The 22,739-nt window shown below is 39.4% G+C and overlaps 1 protein-coding gene across 5 annotated transcripts in view; it reads left to right on the top strand.

Annotated features, from left to right (window-relative positions):
* TSNAX (translin associated factor X) overlaps positions 1-22,739 on the top strand; it is a 54,141-nt gene that overhangs the window by 24,397 nt on the left and 7,005 nt on the right. Inside the window, exons 1-4 of one of the 5 annotated variants that reach the window (XM_090135439.1) lie at positions 5,257-5,483; positions 7,596-7,703; positions 10,126-10,240; positions 11,803-11,933. In XM_090135439.1, the coding sequence (XP_089991565.1) occupies positions 7,688-7,703; positions 10,126-10,240; positions 11,803-11,933 (262 nt within the window). In that variant the 5' untranslated portion in view covers positions 5,257-5,483; positions 7,596-7,687. The other 4 variants (XM_090135438.1, XM_090135436.1, XM_090135440.1 and 1 more) reach the window with 4 other exon arrangements.

The raw sequence follows: 22,739 nt of genomic DNA, 5'->3' as shown, positions 1-22,739 counted from the left end.
TTGCAGAAAGGCAACCAGATTTACTTCATTGTTAACATACAAAGTATCTCATCCTTTAACCTAATACAAAGGAACAGATGATTCTTTATCTCTGCCCTGGGGAATGGGTCTCCTCAGTGGAGCGGTGGATCAGCCACAGAGAAAAGAGCCTGGCAAAGCCAAAGAAGGCCCCTGAGACCAGCAGTACCAGCAGAGTTCACGCTCAAGGGGAATTTCTTAACATTCATTTTTCTCCCTGAACTGCCAAGGCCAGTATGCATGCACCAGCCACTAATGTGAGAGTTGCAGAAGCCAGAGGGTTTTGCACTGAAGCGTGTAGGAGGGATGGGTATTTCATTTGTTTCTTTATCCCGCAGAACAAGGGAAGCTTCTTGTTGGGGTTTGGAGTCTGTCACTGGGAGTGGTTAATATGAGGCGTGAAGGTTCACCTAACCTGTCATTTCTTGTGTGGGTGTGTGTTTTGCCCCAGAGCAACCTTAACTGCTTTTTAACAGAACATTTTGGTGGGAATTGTTAAGAAAGCATTTCTCTAACTATCTGAGCCTTGCTGTTTTTTTGGCCCTACCTACACCACAGCATAAAACATTCTGTACTTTGGGAATTCTCAAGACCAGATAGTCATCTCAGTGGTACCCAATTTAGACAGAATTATTTCTGATTTACATCAGCACGAATGAGGGTTTTCCATATATAATATAATATTTTGCCTCTCTCACATGCAGACACAAACACCATTCTCAGCCTCTTTCATACAGAGTTAATAGCAGATAGATCAGATTAGCTCTTTGGCTGAGAACCATTACCTCAAACCTCCAGCATTAGGGAGGACCAAGAGAGTGAAGGAAAAAAATGCATTTGACACTGTTTTTCCAATTGGTACTGAGCTCTGTACATACTGAAGAGCATCACAAACTTCTCAGGATGGTTATTTGTCAGATGAGAGTTTCACTCAATGCTGTGTGAAGAGTTTTTGTAGATAAAATGAATTCTGCATAGGATAAGGACTGGCCACAAAGGTTGTGCTTGTATTTAGAGCTTTATTATCTATCTATCTATCTATCTATCTATCTATCTATCTATCTATCTATCATCTATCTATCTAAAATACAGCATAGCTTACTGTTATCGAGAATTTTTAATAGTCAGAGTAGCTTATTGTTACACAGAATTTTTTGTAATTAGCATACCCTTCTAGTTATAGAATTATAGAATCACCAAGGTTGGAAAAAATCTCTAAGATCATCCAGTCCAGCTGCCCACCTATCAGCAATATTTCCCACTAAATTATGTCCCTCAGTACAAAATCTAAATGTTCCTTGAACACCTCCAGGGCTGGTGACTCCACCACCTCCTTGGGCAGCCTGTTCCAGTGCCTGACCACTCTTCTGGATTAGTATTTCCTAATATCCAACCTCAATCTATTAGTTTTCTCAAGAATTTTTAGTCACCTAGAACTTTTAGTCACAGGAGCCCTCTGCAGATTGAGTTGATTTCTAAATAATTAGTGCATGGTAAAATAATCATGATCTAGACTTGGAAAACACATAAAAGCATGAGTAACTCAGTCCTTGGAGGAAGGTGGTGATGATGGAGATGTCCCTGACCGCTAGAGGATCATGGGGTTTTGCCATCAAGCAGCAGCTGCTTGATTATATGGTAATATCTCATGTGCCCACCCTTTTTCTGTGTCCTGTCATTATGATGAAAAACCTAGAGATCCGTTGAGCTGCCAGTTCTCCTGCCTAACTGAAGCAGCTAGAAGTGAAAAGGACTGCATTGCCCTAGTTGGATTTTGCAAGGAGCTCATGCTCAGAAGGTTCCTCTCTGGGAAGGGACAAATGTTAATCTCTGGATGGGGGACAAATGTTAATCTCTGCACTTCTACTGCACGAAGGGTGTTGGTGATGTAGACACAGAATAAAGATATTCTCACCTTGAATTCCTCCAAAGCAATTCTTTTATGTGGTTGCCTCAGTAGAATGAAATTGTTATGAAATTGCCAGCACACCCACCCAGACATAAGCCAGACACTATTTGTGTTTAGAAACAAATTTTCCCTATGGGTACATTATTCATAGCCTGTCACTTGCCAGTTTTCCCTGGGAAGGTATAAACTAAACACTGGAAGTAAAGACAATACACAGTTGGGTCTCTCTCTCTCTCTCTCTCTCTCTCTCTCTCTCTCTCTCTTTTTTTTTTTTGTCAGCTGACTGTTGCAGCAAACCTGTAGGTTATCTCAGTCCTCCTCTGTCACATACATTAACATATCAGCTAAATATGTGGAGCATTACCAAAATCTCCTGCTGATCCACTCAGAGGCTGCACCGTGGTGTATTTGCACTTGGCAGGATTTTGCTGCTTCCAAGAGAATTCCCAAATTCAACTATCTGAAAAACATTTGTGATTTTCAAACATTATTCGCAGAAAAGAGGAAATCATCCTCTTGATCCATCCTGCCAAAAGACTATGGGCATCTTTGCAGCCTGAGAAACATAACAGGTTGTTGTTATAACAACTACAAACCAGATGACCTCCCATTTCCTCTCATCAGCCAGCTGCAAAAGTCCTGTAACAGTCTCAAACTGAACATCTGACCCCGGTTTATGCAACTCCCCTGTGACGGTTTCATAAGCTTTTTGTCACTTCACTCAATTGTTTGTTGAAAGTATTCACAGCTAGATCGCCTAATGCAAATAGTTCAGTATGACAGATAGCCTTGTAGTTAGGCTCTCCATCTCCAAGGCAACCTCACAACTTTGTTCTAAGAGTACGCTGTGTCATGAAATAAAAAAGAAAACAATAGGATACGCAGAGATAATTCCAGCTCTAACAACCCATAGTGCTACTGTGTTGGTGCTGACTTAAAGAGACATTCTCAGGCTAGTTATTTCAGTGTGGGAAGGTGTTGCAAATACAGCCTTTCTCCCTGATGTTATGTAAGCCATATGGTGTCCATGAAGAGGATGTTGTGTACTTTGCACTTAAACTTGGAACTTGGGATTTTAAAGTTTCCAAAGAGTTACACTGAAATGATTGAGGGTGTGAAGATATGGTGGCTTCACCAGAGCACTCAAACCTTACTTCTGTACAATTCCCTCCCTTAAGGCTGCAGGCACTGAAGGGGCTTCACTAACATGGTTTTGAGCTGGATGTATCACACTGCTCCTGTCCAGCTGTATCTGCCCATCACAGTGCTCAGCAGTGCTCAGCTGGTAACAGGCTTGAGCTTTTCTAGAGGAGGAAAGATTCATTCTTTCCTTTTAGCATCATTTCAAGGTGGCCTCTGTGGACAATACTGCAGCAGTATCCTGTACGAGTGTTATTAGTGGGTCCCTACTGAGAGTAGCAGATCTCAGCAATAAAATGAATGAAGTTTCTCAATCCTGTAGTGGTTATATATTCAGTTGGTTTGCCCACTCAGAAAGACACAGATCATATGCAGTCCACTCAGTCCTGCTCTTTCCTTATGACCCTGAGTCTTAAAACCCATTTTTTTCCATATGAAAGTTGTTGCCAGCCTTATCTTCGGATCTATACTATGCAATCTCTCAATGCAACTTTAGACTCTGAGAAAACTTTGTTGCAAGGTTGTTTAGTGTCTTTTTTCTTGACCTACTCTAAACCCCCACACCTTCTTTTACTGTGTTCTCCCCCAGAACGTTGCTGCTCTTTCTTCACTAGAAGGAGAGTCAGAGGGGTCTCACAATCAGCAGAAAGAAAGGGAAAGATTTTACAAATAACAACCTGTTTCTAAAGAAGAGCAACACTGCCACACTAAAAGAGACTGTCTCAGGAGAAATCAGTTCTTATTGCTGAGGGATGTCAAGAGCTGTTGAATATCTCTGGGCAAATGCAGAGTGTTGCTGAATCTCAGTGGAAGCTGACACCTCCATCTCCCACAGTCAGTTGGAAACTTTCCACTGCCGGGAAACATGTGAACATCATTACTTTTTCCACTGTCCCGAGACATCAGCATAACTAAAAAGCTCTGCTTTTTGTCCAAACGGCTGCTGAGAACACAGAAATAACACTGTTGGAGGGAAAAAAAAAAAAAAAGAAAAAAAGAAAAAAAGAAAAAAAAGAAAAAAAAAAGAAAGTAATTGTTTTTAAAAGCAGTTTTGTATGTCTTCTAAAATCAAAGGCTGAGAACAAATGTGTGCAGGGTTAATGCTGATGCAAATCATTCCATGTTCTGATTCTGCTGCTCTGAAGGCTGGAAGCTCCTGTGCAGCTGAGAGCACAGCTATCAAAGCTGTTGTGCATCCCAATCCATGGGTTGGGCCTGAGGAAGTTCTGCTGGAATCCTCTTTGTACTCTGGCTTTCAAATGTGATTAACATCTGTTTTCTTAAATTAGGACATTGGAGAGAGGCTTTATGCCTCTGAATACTTTTGAATGCTGCATGACAGTCATGTGTTCTAGGTATTTGGCAATATGAGGGCTTGGTGATTCTGCCTGACTGCTTAGAGCTGCTGTCAAAGCTTTATTCACGTACTATCTGAATTAGGTAATGTGTCACCCTCCTGCTGCTGTAATTTGGATCTTCGCATAGGAGTACCTCTGCCAACAGGACACTTTCTTCAGTGTTAGGACAGAGGCTGCCTTCTGCAATGAACTTTATACTACAAACAAGAGCTATTAGTTCACTTGCAACGTCCTCAGCACCTCTGATGGTCACCTTGTTCTGTAGCTTACAGATTCCCATTCTGGGAATGTTGGTTGTTGTTTTTTTTTTCTTTTTTTTTTTTTTTTTTTCTTAGTTGTTGTCTTGTTGTTGTGGTTGTTTTTGGCCGCTAATGTCCTGAATCAGTTGAGACACTCACCTGGCATTCAAGCTGCCGATAAATGTATGTGTTTGTTGACATGCACAGAGCTGGGCCAAGGTCAGCGTCCCCGGGCTCAGCCTTGTGGACTCAGACGCGTTTGCACCTGCTATCCAGGACAGCTCGGTTCCCGGCGTAGTGCAAGTTCCACCCGCCCCTTTTTCCGTGGCCACGATGTTTACCATCACTCTTGAAAACGCTTTCCCTCTGTTCACAACGGGCCGACCAATTGACCAACAGGTTAAAAATTAAGGGTAGGGAGGAAGGAGAAGCACACACCCGCGCCCACACACAAGGGCTGCGAACGCTCCGCCGCTGTGCTCGGATGGGTCGTTTCACAGGCAGGCAGCAGCGGGCACCCAGCAGCGGGACAACGCGGCCGCCCGTCACCCCGAGCTCTCCCCAGACACACAGCCCAGCGCCTCCGCCCAGCAACACCACGCGGCCCGCCCTGCTCCGCGCTAGGGAAGCCCCCGACGGGACGTCAGCGCGGCCGTCCCGAGGAGAGCCTGCTCAAAACCACGGCGGGGCCGGCGCTCTGCTCATAGCTGGTGGTCGCCGAGCCCGGTATCGCCCGCGTCTCGTCGCGGCTCTGCTCCACGCCTCCGTGCCTGTGGCCAGCGGGCCGAGAGACCGCGCCGCGACGGGTCTTGCCATCAGGCAGGCTGACGGGCACCTCAGCGCCGTGCCGTGGGGCCCTGGAGCCGGGGAGGGGGGGAGGGAAGCGGCTCTCCGCGGGGACGCCTGGCTCGGCGGCTGCGGCGAGATGAGCGGCAAGGAAGGTGACGGTGCGCCGCCTGCCGCTGCCTCCCGCGGGCCGGCGGGGAACGGGGCGGCGGGAGAGGCGTGAGGAGGGAGGACGGGGGGAGAGGACCGGCTCGGCTCGGCTGTGTGGTGCCCCAGCTGTTCCCTCGGCCGGGCCCGTGCTAGCTCTTGCAGTTCCCATCCCTGCTGTTAAAAAACATGCAGCAAAAGCTGAATGTGTTATTGGGCCTGTTAGGAAGCGTCTGTCAGATGTCGCCGTCAGCCTGCGTGCTGCTCAGACAGAGCTCCCTCCGACCAGAAAGCAGACGGCGTGGCTTTCCTTTGCTTTTCTCATCTATTTTCCTGTGGTTTTCTGAAATGCACATTGCTGTTTATGCAGTGGACCCCTCATCTCTATTTCTCTCCAATTTTCTGCCCCTGCTTCAGGAGGACCTGTTTTATTTATTCGTTTATTTATTTATTTTCCTGTGAGTTGTTTTGATGTCCCCAACGCTTGGCGCAAGGCAGAGAGCTGAATGCTCTGCGCTGCTTCAAGGCTTCTGTTTGTAACGTGCTCAGTGCTACAGGAAAAACAAAGCCCTGAACCCACGGCCTAACAGAAAAGAAGGGAAAAATGATTTTCAGTTTCCTCTTTTAGAAAGTAACAACGCCCACTTCTGGTTTGAGTTTGGGATAATAAACAAACGGAAACATTTTAAAATCCAGTGTTCTTCTGTAACTTCTAAGTAGCTTCCCTTTGTTTGTCTTTTAAGGAAATTAAGAGAACTACGTATGTTCAGAAAGGTATGCTAGTATGCAAATGTGCCAAATACTGGCCTCTGCTCGGAACACAAAGCTTGCAGCTGTCACAAGGAGGAGATAATAACAAAGAGACATGGTCATAATGTGAATGATCCTCTCCTAGGTGAAGGAGTGACTGAAGGAAGAAACAGGACCAAGTGCAAGTTGACAGTAAAAGGCAATCCAGAAGAGAGGGGTTTTGAATAAGGGTTTGAAAAGGGACACTAAAACAGGAGCAAGTAAGGGCAGTTGAAGGAGACAGCTTTTGCAGGGTAAAAAGAAGCCTTTAAATGAGCACAGTATAAGGACCTAAGGTGATGCACCACAGGAGGTAAATCTGGATAGTGGCAGTCTGCCTAATTTATGCCTTGAGTACTTTTTTTATTACCGAAGACCAATGACATAAATTATGGTCACTTAGGAGAAGAAGGCTTAGGGGAGACCTTATTATTGTCTTCAAATACCTGTAATGTGATTGCACTGAGAGCAGGGTTGGTTTCTTCTCACTGGTGACAGGATGAGGGGAAATGGCCTCAAGGTGCAGGCCAAGGTGCAGGGGAGGTTTAGGTTGGATATCAGGAAAAACTTCTTTACTGAAAGAGTTGTTAAGCACTGGAATAGGCTCCTCAGGGAGGTGGTTGAGTCACCATCCCTGGATGTGTTAACTGTTTAGATGTGCTCAGGGACATGATTTAGCAGAGGGTTGTTAGGGTAGTATGATTAGGTTGCGGTTGGACTTGGTGATCTTTTAAGTCTTTTCCAACCTGAGCATTCTATGATTTGGTAATTATTGTTAAGTATTGTACAATTATCTACTGTTGGTAGGAGTTTAAATATTTTCTGTTAAGTAGAATATTAAAAAAAAAAAAAAATGTCTAATGCTGTAGGCCCTTTTTAACACAATAATTTCCGTGCAGCTATTCCTTTACGGAAAGGAAACATAAAAGAATACGAACACCTTATGACAAAAGTACTTGGGAACCTACTCTGGTAATCCATTAGAATTGGTAAAAATTGTCCAGTATTCACTAGGAATGTGGTGCAACAAATAGTGTGGTATTGTGGAGATAACAGGAGCTGCTAATAGAAGTTACCTCATTCTATCATGCAAAATATCAATACAGCCATGAATCCTCTGAAGACAGCATTGTGACATTACGTATGTTCTGGCAAAACTAGTTTATTTTAAAATATTTTTATTTGTTTATGTTTGTTTTTGATTAATAGGATCAGGTGGCTTCAGAAAACGAAAGCACGATAATTTTCCACATGGTCAAAGAAGAGAGGAAAAAGAGAATGTTAATCCTTCTTCTCCTTTGATGACATCTTTTAAATGTAAGTAAGAATTTGGAAAGCCAGATTATGAAAAGTATGCACTGTGGAATTTGCTAGAAATTATATATTTAGTGATGGAATAAGCCAACTTTCTCAGGGGGAGAGATTTGAAACTAGTGAAACTCGTGCTTTCTACATTTAGAAGATGCCGTTTTGCTGTTTATACAATCAAGGCCTGAGAGAAGGGTTTGGCATGGCTGCACCTGGCGTGTGACCTGCTCCCTTTTTCATCTTGCCTCCTGTTCCCCTTTCCCACCTTGCTGAACCTGATGCTAAGTAAACTGCAGCGTTCCAGCAGGCACAGGGTGATCTGGTCCTTTGGTAGCAGGGAAATGCATGACCTGCACAGATGCAAAATCTTGTCTGTTGTGACAAAAGGACATGGCTGCCTTTGGGGAGGCTGAAAAGGTTCCTAACTGCTGACCATAGTTCTGGTGGTGCATGGGTGACCAAGTTTCTTAAATGGAAATCTGGATGCATGGATTTATGAATTGGTAGCTGCTTATACGTGTGCTTTCTAAGAATCTGAGTTTAACAAACTGCAGTAGGCCTTTATGGAGACACTTACTTTGTTTTGATTGCCTTTTTTAAGAACAGCTTACATTTCAGTTGTTGTTTTTTTCCCCCAAATAAGCAGGTGTAAACTGCCCTCAAGCAAAACTGTTTTCAGAGTATTTATGTCAGACTCAAATGTTAGTCAATTCAGTTTAACTCTCTCAAACTCTCCCATTAGGTAAGCCCTGACAAGCAAAAGGTGGTCTTCAGAAATGAGGAACATTAACAGATGAAGGAAGGGAATGTGATACAGGGCACAGATCAGATCTCAGTGTAAAATTCTCCATGCTTCCCATATTATTATTATTTTTTTCCTATGGAAGATGAAGAAATAAAAGCTGGATGACTGTTAGAGATGATGCCTTCAGCACCATACAATTTCCTTGATGTTTTTAAACACATGTTAAAACAGCTGTATGAGTCACCTTGGCAGATGATTAACTCTGACCCTGGCACTTTTATCTTGATTAATGTACATACACTTGTACTCTAAATTGAGTAGTGCAATTGTACTTTCAAGTTTAATTTTTCACTCTCAAATGTATCAGTTTTTTTCTTGAGGATGCTGTTAATTTGAATTCAGAACATCCCTTTTTTCCCTCCTTTCTCATAAGATCCAATCAGGAGCGTTTGATAAATTTCAGAACAGGGTAAGGGATGCAGTTCATCCTGGCTTTTCATGGTTGTAGTGTTTGTGTTCCACAGAGTTATGAAATATTTCTTTTTGATAATTCACTGGTGGACTCAACTCTCATAATTTGGAGACAGACCAGTCATGCATATGAAAGACTTGGAGCACAGTAGGAGCATTTGTGCTCATGTTTCAGAAGAACAACAACAAAAAAAGAAACCATATTTTTTCTCGAGGCAATGGGAAATGCAGATTTTTAGCTTCACCTAAACTTTGTAAACTGCTACACTTTTCTGAGAGATATTCACTTGTTATATCCTCTGTTTAAAAAAAAAAAAATAATAAAAATAATTGCCTTCGCTATCTTCTTGCATGGACCCTTTAATGCCTCAGGTAGTTATTCAGGAAATGTACTTAAACACTTTTAAATATCTATCAATAGTTTATTTAGTGGATTAATGACGTATTAAATGTTAATGTTGTATGTGAAACATTTGTTCACAGTTTTCATTAAGAAAACTACATATGCATCCTCTCTTTATCTTCTTTCTCATTAGGCAGAGAAAATTTATGTCAGTAAGTCAGAAATCTTATTTTAAATCTTTATTTTAAATAATTGGCCTCACTTTGATATTTTTAGTTCTTAGAGATATTAAAATACTTTTGCTCAGTTCTAGTTGTGATGTAAAATAGAACGTTTCTTTTTACTATTCTGTGCATTTTTATGTGTATGGTCTGGGCTGCTTAAAACAATATCAGGGTTGATGTGTATTTAAGCCTGACTCACTAAACAAAAATCATATTAATGATGAATTTTGCTGCTCAAGACTGAAGTTTCATAGATATATAGCTGTCTAAATATACAGGTTGATCCCTCTAGGAGGTTTTCAGAAATCTGTGCAGATTTTGAGGAGCCAAAAATGAGACCTGGGTTCCTGCATTCTTGTGAGTCCTTGCTTGGTGTGTACTTGCACCATAAGGCCTGCTGTATTTTGTTCAGAAGTAATTCTGTGCCTTTGCTCAGTGTTGAGCTGCAGGGTTGCACAGTAGCTGTGGCAGGCAGGGGGCAATGGTGGTCTCCACAGCTGCGTCCCGTGCAGGAGCACTGCCCACACTGGGGAAAGGCTGATGGGGGGCTGAGGCCCACAGCTGTTACTGTGGTGCAGGATCTCAGCTTTTCCCTTACGCTGTATACTGTGTTAACCATGGTTGTTTCTGTAAACACTGCCTCTGCAGCATTTCAGCTGGAACTTGACACCAGGCATGATAAGTATGAACGGCTTGTGAAGCTCAGTCGTGATATAACAATCGAAAGCAAAAGAACAATATTTCTACTCCACAGATATATCAGGTGAGTCACACTGAGAGTTAAAGTGTTTGTGGAAACCTAGAAGCTGTCTTTCAGCGTTTGTGATTAATAGCTGAGATGTTTTGTTGAGAAAGATTAATTTCTCATAAGCATTCTTTAGCTACTGATTGCACGCACCAGTTGGAGAATTAATAGATGCTGGCTCAGGTTTTTTAGTTGGTTTTATTGGAATGTTAAACAAGATCAAAGTAGTAGAGTGTAACAGCAGATGAGAGCTTTTCAGCTTCCAGCAAGCTGGGAGAGAAGAGCATGCAACCTTCCTTCACATTAGTCGTCTCTGCTGTTACTTCCCTTTTTGGGTTCTTGTAACCTCACCCTTGGTCATCAGTGCAAGAAGTAGGCAGCCTGGGTTGTTCACTTCACTGCATTCTTCAATCTAAGAGACTTGTGTGTGAAGTTTTGAATTTCTGTATGTTTTGTGTCTTCCAAAGCCTTTAAGCAATCACTGGAAGCCACAAACGAAGCAGGAAAAGAATGGGAAAACTTAGAGCTTTGTGTATCCAGCTGAATAAAATATTTACACATCCTACATGTAACTGCTATAAACAGCTCTCCCTGTTCCTTCTTCCAGATTTATTTTTTTCTTTCTTACCTGCGCACATCTGTTGTGGTATTATCTACTTATAGTTACCATAGTAGTAACATTTATAAACAGGGATTAGGAAATTGCCCTCTTTTTAACTTGGTCTTCTGTGAGGAGTTACTGCGATAATTCTAGTAACTGCCTCAACCTTGACTGTGAATAGCTGTTCCCACTGCAGGGGCTAGATGTGCTGGGAACTGGAAGAGGAAAGAACAATAATGAGACACTCATTTATTCTGGATTTAGATTCCTGTTTTTAAGATATGTGTGTTATTGTGAGAGTGGAAGCTTTCTGTGCTATATTTTGATTTCCCAGTCCTTTGGTTTTAGCCATTATTATGGCTTTACTTTCTGAAATCTGTTTGCTTTTAAATGTTTTCTTCAGACCAGTCTATCTGTAGTCCCCACATAGCCAATAAACCTAATAGTATACCACGTTGATGGTTTGAGGAGGAGTGGTTTTAAAGTTAAACTAAACTTACATGCCAAGTATATATTGTTTGTAAATAAGGTATTTCAGCTCTTCTTTCATAACACAGTTCATGCTTACTTTCTAAAAAAGTATATATTTCACGTGTGTTCTGTAACATATTGCAGAATAGTGATATATTTTTTTTAATGAACTTCTGCAAATACTGCTTGTTTCTCAGAATACTCTAATGAAGCATTTGCATGTATTTCTCATTGTTCTTACTCAAGCAGTTGTTTCAAATTATTAATTAATTGTTAAAATTATTACCTGGAATAAATATCGTGCTACCAGAATGTTTGACTAGCTGATTCTGCATAATCTCTCTTTCAGAGTCTATAATAAGTGTCAATGAAAGTTAAACCATTTCTGATTCCAATATCTGCTTTATTTTCTTCCTTGAAGTCTATGAATGTGTATTAGTAATAGAAAACCTGTAACATTTTTCTTTAAGTGTCTGCTTGTATTCTGAAAGCTGCTGTTTCATTTCAGTGCTCCCAATGGTGAAGAAGTACTAAATGAATCTGAAATCAAGTTAGATGCTGTCAGACGGAAGATTAAGCAGGTTGCACAAGAGCTGATAGGTGAAGACATGTATCAATTTCACAGAGCTATATCTCCAGGTAAATTATTTTAAGATACAGAAAGTGTGCTGTTCTGCACTAAACTCGATTTCTTGCCTAACAGTGGTTCCTCTTCATGGAATAGGTTTGAATATAGCTCATTTCTGTGGTTATAAAGCAGGACTCAGATTTATCTTTGTGGTTAGCGGAATTAGTTCTGATACTGGAGAGTATCATACAGTCTTGTTAGCATTGCTGTTAAACAAGGATTTGCTGAAACTGGAAAACTTTGTACCCTGACCTACACTAAAGTTGAGAGTAGTTCTAATGAATGTACTGGTCAGTTGTCTTTGACTAGGAAGAGTATGTGCTATGTACATACATACATTTCCCCACTTGAAAAGGTTGTAACTTCAGGGAGAAAGAAGGAATGACTAGCTTGTGAAATTATACCTTTGTGAATTCATAAAGTTCATAAATTAAAATCCCTAGATGAGCGTTTTCTTTCTTCTATAGACTTGTAATGTGCAGTTTGAATGTTTCAGTTACATCTTTTACTGCTCTTCTCTGTGAAATAGCAATTTTTACTACCATCCTTGAGACAGTATGTACCAGTGTTTTCATCATTCTTGCTGACAAATGACTTTTTTTTGCTATGGAATTTGATTCTTACCTAAAATTCTTTTGCCTTGTTTATGGCAAAAATATAAGTAATATCTGTAACTGCTTCTTTCCCATCTTGGTCATGCTCTAGAAGTATCTTGCATTTACCTATTTTTTATATATGTTATATTTATATAACATATAAACATATAAACATACATATATATTTATAGATATATTGGGTTCCTGTGCATCTTTTCTTCTTCAAGCTTGAAGACGTCAGGGGATTTCAGGGCAGAGCTGCCCAGATTTAATTTTTAAAAAGTATTTTACTTTTATAAACTGGTGATAAATAAATCTGTGAAGAGATGTAATTTACAAGACAAACAGTGCACAGGTAAACTTTTACTTATGTATGTGAACTTAAGGTCATTTAAGAGTGAGATGGCTCTTAACTTGCCATACTAGTTTTCAGTGGTTCTAATTCAATTCCACAGCTTGCTTGTGATGGTACATTGTTTATTCAATTTAAATGTGAGCAGTTACTCTTAGGAAGCTCTTTAAAACCCGTGTGAATCTTGCTGCTCTCTGTCACTTAATATTTTAACAAGGCAATGAAAAAAGTGGTTCAAAACACTGTCACTACAGATGACCTTGAACTGTGAACAGTAATTGTTCAAGTGTTTGGATTTTCATTTTAAGTTCTGTTTATAAATGCTGAGAATCCAGTCCGTTCATTCAGTTTTATGAATCAAGGCTTTTGAAAGCTTCCTTAAGACCTGTAAACATTGTCTGAATAACCTGTGAAGTTCATGGACAACCTGTGACTCATGTAATATTCTTTGCTATCTATACAACAGCACTGTTTGAGGTGTGCAAATCTTTGTGAGACCTCATGCTGCAAGCTATCAGCTTTGCCACATGGGCAGTAATTACAAGGTAGCCAGCTACCACCTGTTGGTTGCTTCACATGAGTTCCTCCTAGTTTCTTAGTATGGGGCTTAGCATGGGTGAATTCAAGGAGGCATACCTACTTCTGTTTTTACTGAGAGGAATCTTGGCTGGAGTTAGCTTGCATTTATCTCAGATGTAATAAGAGCGCGCCTAAAGAGCAGACAGGGAAACGTGTGGTAAGGTCTGTACATACCCATGTCCTATAAAGTAAACAAACAAACCTCTTGCTAGCATTCTGCTTACAGTTTCTCTCTTCTGATTAAAATAAAAAGAGTAGATCTTAGCTTTTAAATAAATACTTCCTTGCAACCTGAATAGTTAGAGTTTTATGTAAAAAATGTGTAAGCTTAGTTTATTTATTTTCAGGTTGTTATTACTAGCTTAACGAGTTTCTGTTCAGGTTTGCTTTGTTTGATAAGCACTCATATACAGTTAGCTACACTAATTCACCTTTGCTGATTTGTGACTTGCATAAAGATACCTATTAATATCAAAGTGGACCAGGATAAGCTCTTCACAAAACAACTGGAAATACCCTGTCAGCTGCTATTCAACATTTCTCAAACTTTTCTTCATCGTTTTAAATATCAGACTTTTAAAATAACAAAGATATGTCTGTCAACTGTTGAATGGGTTGAATATAGACTTGTAGTAGAGGAAATCAGTTGCCTGCTGTGTATGTATGATGACTCAGTGCCTCCACAACTGCAAAGCTTTTATAGTATATCCCCAACACTTGCATGTGGCTTGCAGAGAAGTGAGACTGTAGTGGAATTACAAAAAATCTTAGTAGTCTTAAGACAACTAAAGAGAATGACTCTACTGACTTCTCTAGGTTTAAAAAACAAAAAGGAAGGCAAAGAGGTATTGGAGCACTAGATCATGAGGAGGAATAGAAGAGTAGAAGCAGGCTTTGCTGTCTACGTTTTCTTTTGATCAGGTATGCATATAACTGCCTGAAATCTAGCAATTTTGTGGACTAACATAGAAGATATAAAAATGCAGCCCTTCCATTGGATTTTTCCTTGTAGGTTGTTATTGACTGGAGTTGGACTGTTTGAGTTAGAAATGGAAATGGTTGTGCTTTCACCTTTGTCTGCTCTTTAGATATCATGAATCAGTGGCAAGTCTGGAATCTCCTCAGTTGTATAATACCAACTAGCCCAGAGATTTCCCAGTTGTTTCTGCAATTAGGTAGTTCTTTCCTCATTATAAAATATATTTTGTATAAAATCCAACTGAAGTACAGTGACCTTAATTCCGTTTCTGTAGGTCATCTGCATGGTCTATTGAATGATAAAATGGCTTGGAGTGGAAAGGACCTTGATGATCAGTTCCAACCCCATGCTGTGGGCACTGTTGCCACTCATCAGCTCAGGCTGCCCATCCGATCTTGCCGTGAGCACGTTCAGGGATGAGGCATCCCTAGCTTCTCTGGATAGCATGTGCCTGGGCTTCACTGCCCTCTGAGTAAAAATCTTCCTCCTAATACATTATCTAAATCTCCCCTGTTTTTACTTTTGAACCATTTCTCCTTGTCCTTCATGATCTGCCCATGTAAAAAGTCAATATTTAAATTTTGGCTCTTCCCTCGGTAGGGGAAGTTTGTGTTTGCTGATGCCCGTTATGCATGTTTTGTAAGGGAGCATGTTAGAATATAGGAGTGTGTCACTGAGAAGACAGAGATTGCATTTAGGCATTGATTATATGAGCTCATGTCTATGCCAAGTATGAAACGCAAACTTGTAGCACAAACATTCCTCTCACCTTGTTTGTTGAATCCTCCACTCTTCAGTTAGTCATTGGGATGGAAAAAAGGATTGCTTAAGGACTTGTAGATTTTGATGCAGCTGACACTGGGATCAAGGTGACAGATGTGAAGATGCTTGCTGTCAGGATCATGTAGCTGAGATAGAAAACCTGGAAGCACAAGGAAAGAAGGAACAATTAGAATAAGAACAACTGAGAGGGGATGCTTTATCCCCCCTGACTGCACTGTTTATGAAATACTGTAATTGTAAGGGAAAACACTGATAAGAGTTAAAAATGTTGCTTTTGGTTTTGTTTTTAAGTCTAGTGGTTTATAATTGTTGCCTTGCTTTTTTCACAGTGGAAAAGTTTGCATGCCTTTCTGAGAACAAATATAACTAGGAAAAGTGCTAGATTGTTTAGGTATTTCCTGAAGCTGTAAGTCTTGACTTTCTCTTAGTGTTCAAATCTGATTTTGTGTTCTAAAGAATTTCTGGAGAATTTGTTATAAGCGTTTTCATGAACAAAAACATTGCAGTTAAAGTGTGGTTTTTTTTCTTCCAAAAAGAATAAAGAAACGCCTGTGTCCCATATCTCAAAAGCAGCATGTCCAATTAACCTCAAACTTCCTAAAAATATTCTCCTTTGTCTTGAAACCAAACATGAAACATCCTCCTGTTCCCCACCCTATGTCTCTCTGAGTAAAAGGGATCAAAACTGGGCTCGTAATGGAAACTGCTGTCGCAGCCTCAGCTAAGGAGTCACGACTGTCTGCATCGTAAAGCTGCCTCATACATATTTTATTCAGTATAATAACTGTTCATCTATAAATAGAACAGTGCTATGAGTATAATGCTTGGGAATATTGTTTTCCACTTGTAATTGTTAAATGCTTTTTTTGGGGTTACTCCAAACAGTTGTTCTTTTGACTTGAAGATAAAACAATTCTGGCAGAGCACTAAAGGAGTTTCATGCTTTCCCTCATTAAGATTAGTGCTAATGGCACGCAGGACGTTTCCCCAAAGGACACTTGCATGAGCTCAAACACTGAGTATAGCACTAATTGAACAACAACAAAAACTGATGACTGTTTTCTACACGTTTCTTAACAGTACAGATTGTCCCAGGGGATGATTAAACAAGCAAACAAAGAGATACTGAAATAATGAAGTCTTTTTTTAATGTGGAGCTCTTCATTTGTTATGTTAGGATGTTCGGCTTTGTTGATATTTTTAAAGCTTTACTATTTGTAATATAGAATTCCTGCTCTTTGCCCCACTTTGCAGTGTATACCTTATATATCCTGTGAGGAAATGTGTACTGTTTCTTTAAAATTCTTGAAAGATGCTGTGCAAGAAAAGGGCTGAGAAAGAGTTTATGAATGTATGAAGTAAAGGGAAGAAACTTTTCAGGATTTTATATATGTAGTATTGTATTATTTATGAAAAACTCCAAAATATTACTGTAAAATACCAGCAAAGGACAGGAAAAAGCTGTATAAATTTTAAAGGCAGAGTATGCTCCAAACATTTTGGGATTTATGTAAGTATTGCAAGTATGACCTGCATGTGCACTGCATAAATGCAAAACTTGTATGTTGCACAGGGGAGCTATGAGTCTGTGGTAGGTTGGCATTGGGTGGGAATGAATGGAGCACCTTTCTAACATGGCTTATTAAGTGAAATCTCTAACTGATGGAAGCAAGCCTTGCCCAGTTTTTGTCCCTTAACAGTATGGGATGGGAACGTGCGTGAGAATTGAAAGGCTGTTAAAGTGGTAAACCATTTCCAATAGGAAACCTTGACTGAGCAATCTATTAAGAGTGATCACTTAAGCTACGTGTAGGTGTTTTTACAATGAGGTCAAGATTTTGCTAGGGACAAGTATAGGTGTGGCATTATCTTCGCAGCTGATAGCTGCGCGTAGCTCCTCGTATGGAATGAGGAACCCATATTTCTTTTGGGGCTTCTTCGCTAATACAGTGTAGAGTGATGATAACAGATGTAACTGGAACGCTGTTGGCTGACCTTTCTGTTTGCTGTGTGTCAGTACTAGCAGTAAGTGAATGGAGTGGGTTGCACAGAGGAGCTCATTAGCTCTTTATCATGTCTGCACTTGCTCTGAATGGGATTAGATGATGAGGCTGTAAAATGTCAGCACCTTGTCAAAACTACTGCCCTGTGACTGCTTCTGCTGATGTTGATCGGGAAATTCTGTGTAAAAGTTCAGCATTGACGCAGTGGATTTATCTTGTGCAGACACTATTTATGTTCCGAGAGAATGTTATAACGTAGCTTATTTCTGTCTCCTACCTTATGCTATCTGAAGTCACTTCAGGATTCTTACCGTGCTGCAATAAATTGTACTGTTGGAGTGGATAAAGCAAACTGTACTACCTTTTCCTATGTATGTATTTGTAAAACAAAGCTAGGGTCAAGAACAATTATGTACCTCTGAAAAAGAACTTTTTTTTGGTCTTTCAATTTAAACTGTAATAAAGTAATGTAAACTGACATACAAAGGAAAAGCTTTTTAATGCTTAAGGAAGGGTATCATGAATTGTAATCATCTCACCCAGGAAAAAACTTTAATACACCTAAAACTTGAAAGGAAAGCTATCCGTGGAGGAAGCAATCAGATTTCTACAAGATGGTGGGAAAACATAATAACACAGGAACAGGATGTAGCTAAAGAATTAAGTTCATCTCTTTGCTGTTGTGGGTGAGAGGTAAAGCGCCAGAAATGGAATCAAAGTTTCCTGATTATACTGAAAAATTAATGGAATTTGCAGTGTTAGAAGCCAATATTTATCAGATATAATTTTGTTAATTTCTGTTTTCTTACTTTGTGTATTTCTTTGTTCTTGCGCAGCCAAGAGTGCCAACAAATTATAAAACTGATTTTCAATAGGTAAATTGCTTACTGTTATATTTTACTACTCTTGGACTATTTCTAGCTCATGCCTATTTTTTAGGTTCTTCCTAGGAAGGTGAAAAATCAGTATAGTAACTGCGCTGAATTCAGCAAGTAACCTTGGTACATCCCTCAGATCTTCAAGTGGGGACAAAATACAAGGTTTTGAACTTATTTTTCACAATGTCTCCTACAAGAAAACCATTGTCTATTTGTACACTTGTTTCTAAAATTAATAACATAAGAAGCTCACTTAAATTGATCTCTACAATGAGAGAATAACTCTCTGCAATTCTCTGTAGGGTTTTTGTGTCTATTTGAGAAATAATTTAACTGTTATGGGCACTTATGCCTATTAAGTAGGGAGCCTGTGTTTGTTTCTTTAGTTTTGAGGAACACAGACAAACCTCTGGTTTACCTTTCTCCTAGCTGTGGTGTGTATGCAGCTTTAAACGAAGTGCAAACAATGCTAACACTTCAGCATCTGAAATTTATCACTTACACATACAGCTGGAAAGGAACAGAGCTGCAGGATGGTCATGGATGTGTCAAGTAGCAATTGACTAATCAATAAATCATTCAGGATTTAGTAAGAGAAATTTTCACCAATTTAATTATTTATTTGGTTGTAAACCAGCTTAGATGAATCATTGCTAGATGCAATATATGTTCTGATTTCAGTTGCTACCTTGAACTGATTAGTGATGAAATGCATACAGTATCTTTCTCTGACGAATATTCCTATATGAGCTTGCACTGATTGTCAAAGTGATTTCAAAACTGAATTGTTAAAATGGAGCAGTTTATCTGGAAATGGACTTGGCTGTGTTTTTTTCTTCCTCAGTTCCCTTTAAAATTCAAAGGCTGTGCATAGCTCTGCATGGCATACATACATAGACATGGCTCCACATTGAAAGCATTACTCAGTAAATAGAAATAGCAGATTTTTTTTTTTTTCAAATTCATAAGCTTTTATGGGCATTAGCTCTGGTGCTTTTATTTGTATGTGTTAGTTAGTTGTTGTATAAAATCTGTTCTTTGGGAGTAATTTGATGCCTTTTTCACAGCAGTATCCAGGTGATGAGCGTGTCTGAGTATAGCTGGCTTTACAGCTGGCTTTAGAATCTTTCTGTAAGCTGTTAGAAAACTAACCTTTGGCTTCATACTTACAACCAATTAAGCAGCTGTTGGATTGTTTCATAGCCTCAGTTTTAATTACTTTAGTTTTTACCATTTCTGGATGGAAAGAACTGTGAATCTAGGAATTGTTGCTGCATCTGTAGACAAATTGAAATGAGTGAGGTGTGAGTCGTCAGTTTCATCTTAATAGGATGGTAATGATGTGGTATGATTATTTTCTAATTATCATTTGTTTATGAATACATTTAAATTTATTGCTTGCACTTGTTTCAGTTGATATACTTGGTCCATTTAGTTATTTTACCAGTTCTCATTGATCAGCAGGCTTGTAGAAGTGGGTTCTTCTCATTCTACCATCTTCCTTGTGTTCTGCAGAGTTCACTGACAGAAGCTTTCCAATTATCTTTGGTTTTTTCTCAGTTTGGGTTTTCCACAACAATGTGACTTTTTAAAAAATTTCTTCTTATTTTTAAGAGACGGTAACTTAGTAGCCTAAGTGTGATAAGGTAGGGCTGTCACTGTGTTGTTTTGATTTGATGATGGGTAGTTTCATGTGACTTGCCCTAAAAAAAAATGTTTTGCACCTGTGATGCTTTAAGAAAACTGCAGTAACTGTGCATGTTTTCAGACAGCCCTTTTGGTGACTGCTGTTGGTTTGTGATTCCTGCTTCATGTTTTAGGGGAGGAGCTGGGGAAGGTGCTGTCTGTGTGAGCAAAAAGGTGCAGGGAGGAAAGCAGGAGGATGAAGGAAGAGAAGAAAACTTGAGAAGAAATCGGGATGAACGTCATTCAGGAAAATGACAGATAGTGTTGGTGTTGCTAACTTCAAGACCTGAGAGGTGTGGAAACCATTTTAACCCATTTTTAAGTGTTGAACAGATACTTCAATGAGAAAATCCAGTGAATTAAATGTTAAGAGACATTTTCCCCCTCTTTGATCTGTCATTTCAGTATATGCGCGCATATACATCTTAGGTAGAATTAGATTGTATTTACCTTAATCTGACTCCTTCAATTAAGGGACTGTTTACCCATTTTTGAAATAGAATCAACTTTTCCTTGCTCTTACACAGTCATTTGACTCTTGGAGAGTGTGCTCCAATGAGTTGACTGTTTGAAGAGACTTGATTCCTTGCTAGTACAATATTAGTTTTGTTTGCTGTTTTTTTTCATTGTTTTAGAGAAATTGCTTAACTCTTATTTCTCAGAGCCTGTACATACAGATGAGTATTATCAGATGATTCAATTGGAAAAAAATTGCACATACTTTTAGGCATGAAATTTCCTCCTCAATAGACGTGTACTGAGAAGATACCTCTGTGTAGCTTTCCAGTTTGTATGCAGAAAATATATTTTAAAAATATAGAAGGAAGGTATTATATGTGTGATGGTAGCCTATCACTAGAACAAGCTATTTATATAGAGTAAATATAATATCAAAATATTTAACTTTTCTGTAGTTTCACCTTTCTAATTTTAAGAAATGCTAGTGGAAGTAATGCCATCTTTTTATTTGCAGTTTCCTATCTGTGTTCTTGGGGAAAAAAAGTGCATAAAAACAGTTTTACAAACTATTACTGGCAGTTCAATCTGTAAATAATCCAGTTTTGGAATAAATCCAAAATAAAAGCATGAGGGGAAAGGTACTGTTGGATAGTGCAGTGAAATGGGATGGAGCTTTTCACCTTGGGGATTATTTGCTGAACGTAGCGGATGTCCTTCCATGAAGCTAGAACATAACATATTCAAACATCCTTCTACCTGCATATAAAAACACCTTCTTTCAAGGTCTTGGGTCCCTAAAAGGTTATGTTGTAGCTACTTTTGGAAAGACTTAAAATATGAATATTTTTGCAAAGGAGTTGCTACCAGTCTATTTGTGATGCTAACAGTGTCACATAAGGTTTTGTAAACTTACTTGTAAATACTATGGGGTAGATTCCCAGACTGTGCAAGGTGAAATGACAAACCAGAACGTGTGTACAATATTCATATAGTGGTGTTGAAGAGAAGGGAGGAAAACAGTGGAATAAGTCAGCTTGGATTGGAAAGGAGGAGGTAAAAATGTGCGTATATTTGTGTGTATGTGTGTGTATATATATATATGAAAATATAAAAGAAAATAAATACATATAAATATAGAAATGAAAGGAGGAACCAAACACCCTGGAAAAGGACAAAATGTGTGTGGAGGAATTAAAGTGGAATGAGTTGAAGTTGGGAGTTAAGAATGATTGAGGTGACTGTATATTGAAAGGTTTGAGAACTGATTTGATCACTTTGAGAACTTGGTTAAGAGCCATGTTGATTCTTCATATCTGATAGTCTTCTCCATAGATAGGAGATTCTCACAGATGTTGTCATATTAAGTGATAATATAGAAACTTACAGCTTATCCATAGAAAAAGCCAAAATGTCATAGTGAATTACTGGTTGTGTTATATCAGCAGAGTAAGTCAGGAGAAGAGGCGATGAAATAAATCTTTCTCTCTGCAACTTCTGAAGTTACTAATTTTGGAAGATTCTGAGTAGCTTTTCTCTATTATTCCTCTGTGACTGCTTCACCCAAACTCAGTTGATTAAGCTATTGCATTTAATTGGCCTTGCAGTTCCCTGTGTACAAGAAATGAGTGTGGCTCTGGTTGCTGGATCTTATTCTACTTTTCAAGCTACTGCTGTGTAGGAGCATAAAGGGTGCAAACTGAAATGCCTTTCTGAATTGCCTTCCCTCACTTTGCAAATTCGTATTTCAAAGGAAGAAATGCAGGTCATTCATTAAGCTTTTTTGATTGTAACATGAAAAGCGTTTTCCCTTAAGGTCTCCTGTAATTTTCTGGGGATCATTCCGCTTTCCTCTGTTACTCAAGCCTGTGTTTCATTGTTATTGATGTAGACGTTCTCCTTGATCCAAACGAAGCCTAATTTTTCTGCTACCTGGATATCTGTGTAGGCTGAGATTCTGACCCTAGAGTGGTCAGTTGGTTTCTAAGATTATTCCAATGGAAACAGGATTCTGCTGCTAGTTACTTTGGTTATCTCCATTTTTTTTCACTTGACATATTGGCAAAGCTGTTGTCTATTCATGGCCCTTTTCAGCGTGTTACAGCAATGTCACCTCTGTGCTTCTCTCAAAGTAAAACCATCCCCTTAGAATTGTTCAGTTCTTCTGCTTAGATCTATCATGTTACAGTATGTTCCTTTAACTTCCTCTTTTGGCTCTCTCTCTGCCCCTTGGTCAGATACACATGTATTGTTATTGTCTTTAAAACTTTTTAGCTTAATCCTGCCATGGCTGTTTGCTCCAGATTCATTTCTGCTTTTTATTTTTCCACCATCAGTGCCAATTTCAGATTTGTGCTGAGGAGCTTTTCCCACATGCTTCCCCCAGATTTGTCCTCTACATATAAGGAAGAATTAACAGAACCTACGAATCACCGTCTCAACATTCAAGCTGTATTTTTGATCTCATTTTTGCTAGTAATGCATACAGAAAATTGCCATCTGCTG

Source organism: Phasianus colchicus, chromosome 2 (genome assembly GCF_987193195.1).
Source record: "Phasianus colchicus chromosome 2, bPhaCol1.hap1.1, whole genome shotgun sequence".
NCBI classification, from domain to species: Eukaryota; Metazoa; Chordata; class Aves; order Galliformes; family Phasianidae; genus Phasianus; species Phasianus colchicus.
This window is presented reverse-complemented; position numbering and strand designations above follow the sequence as displayed.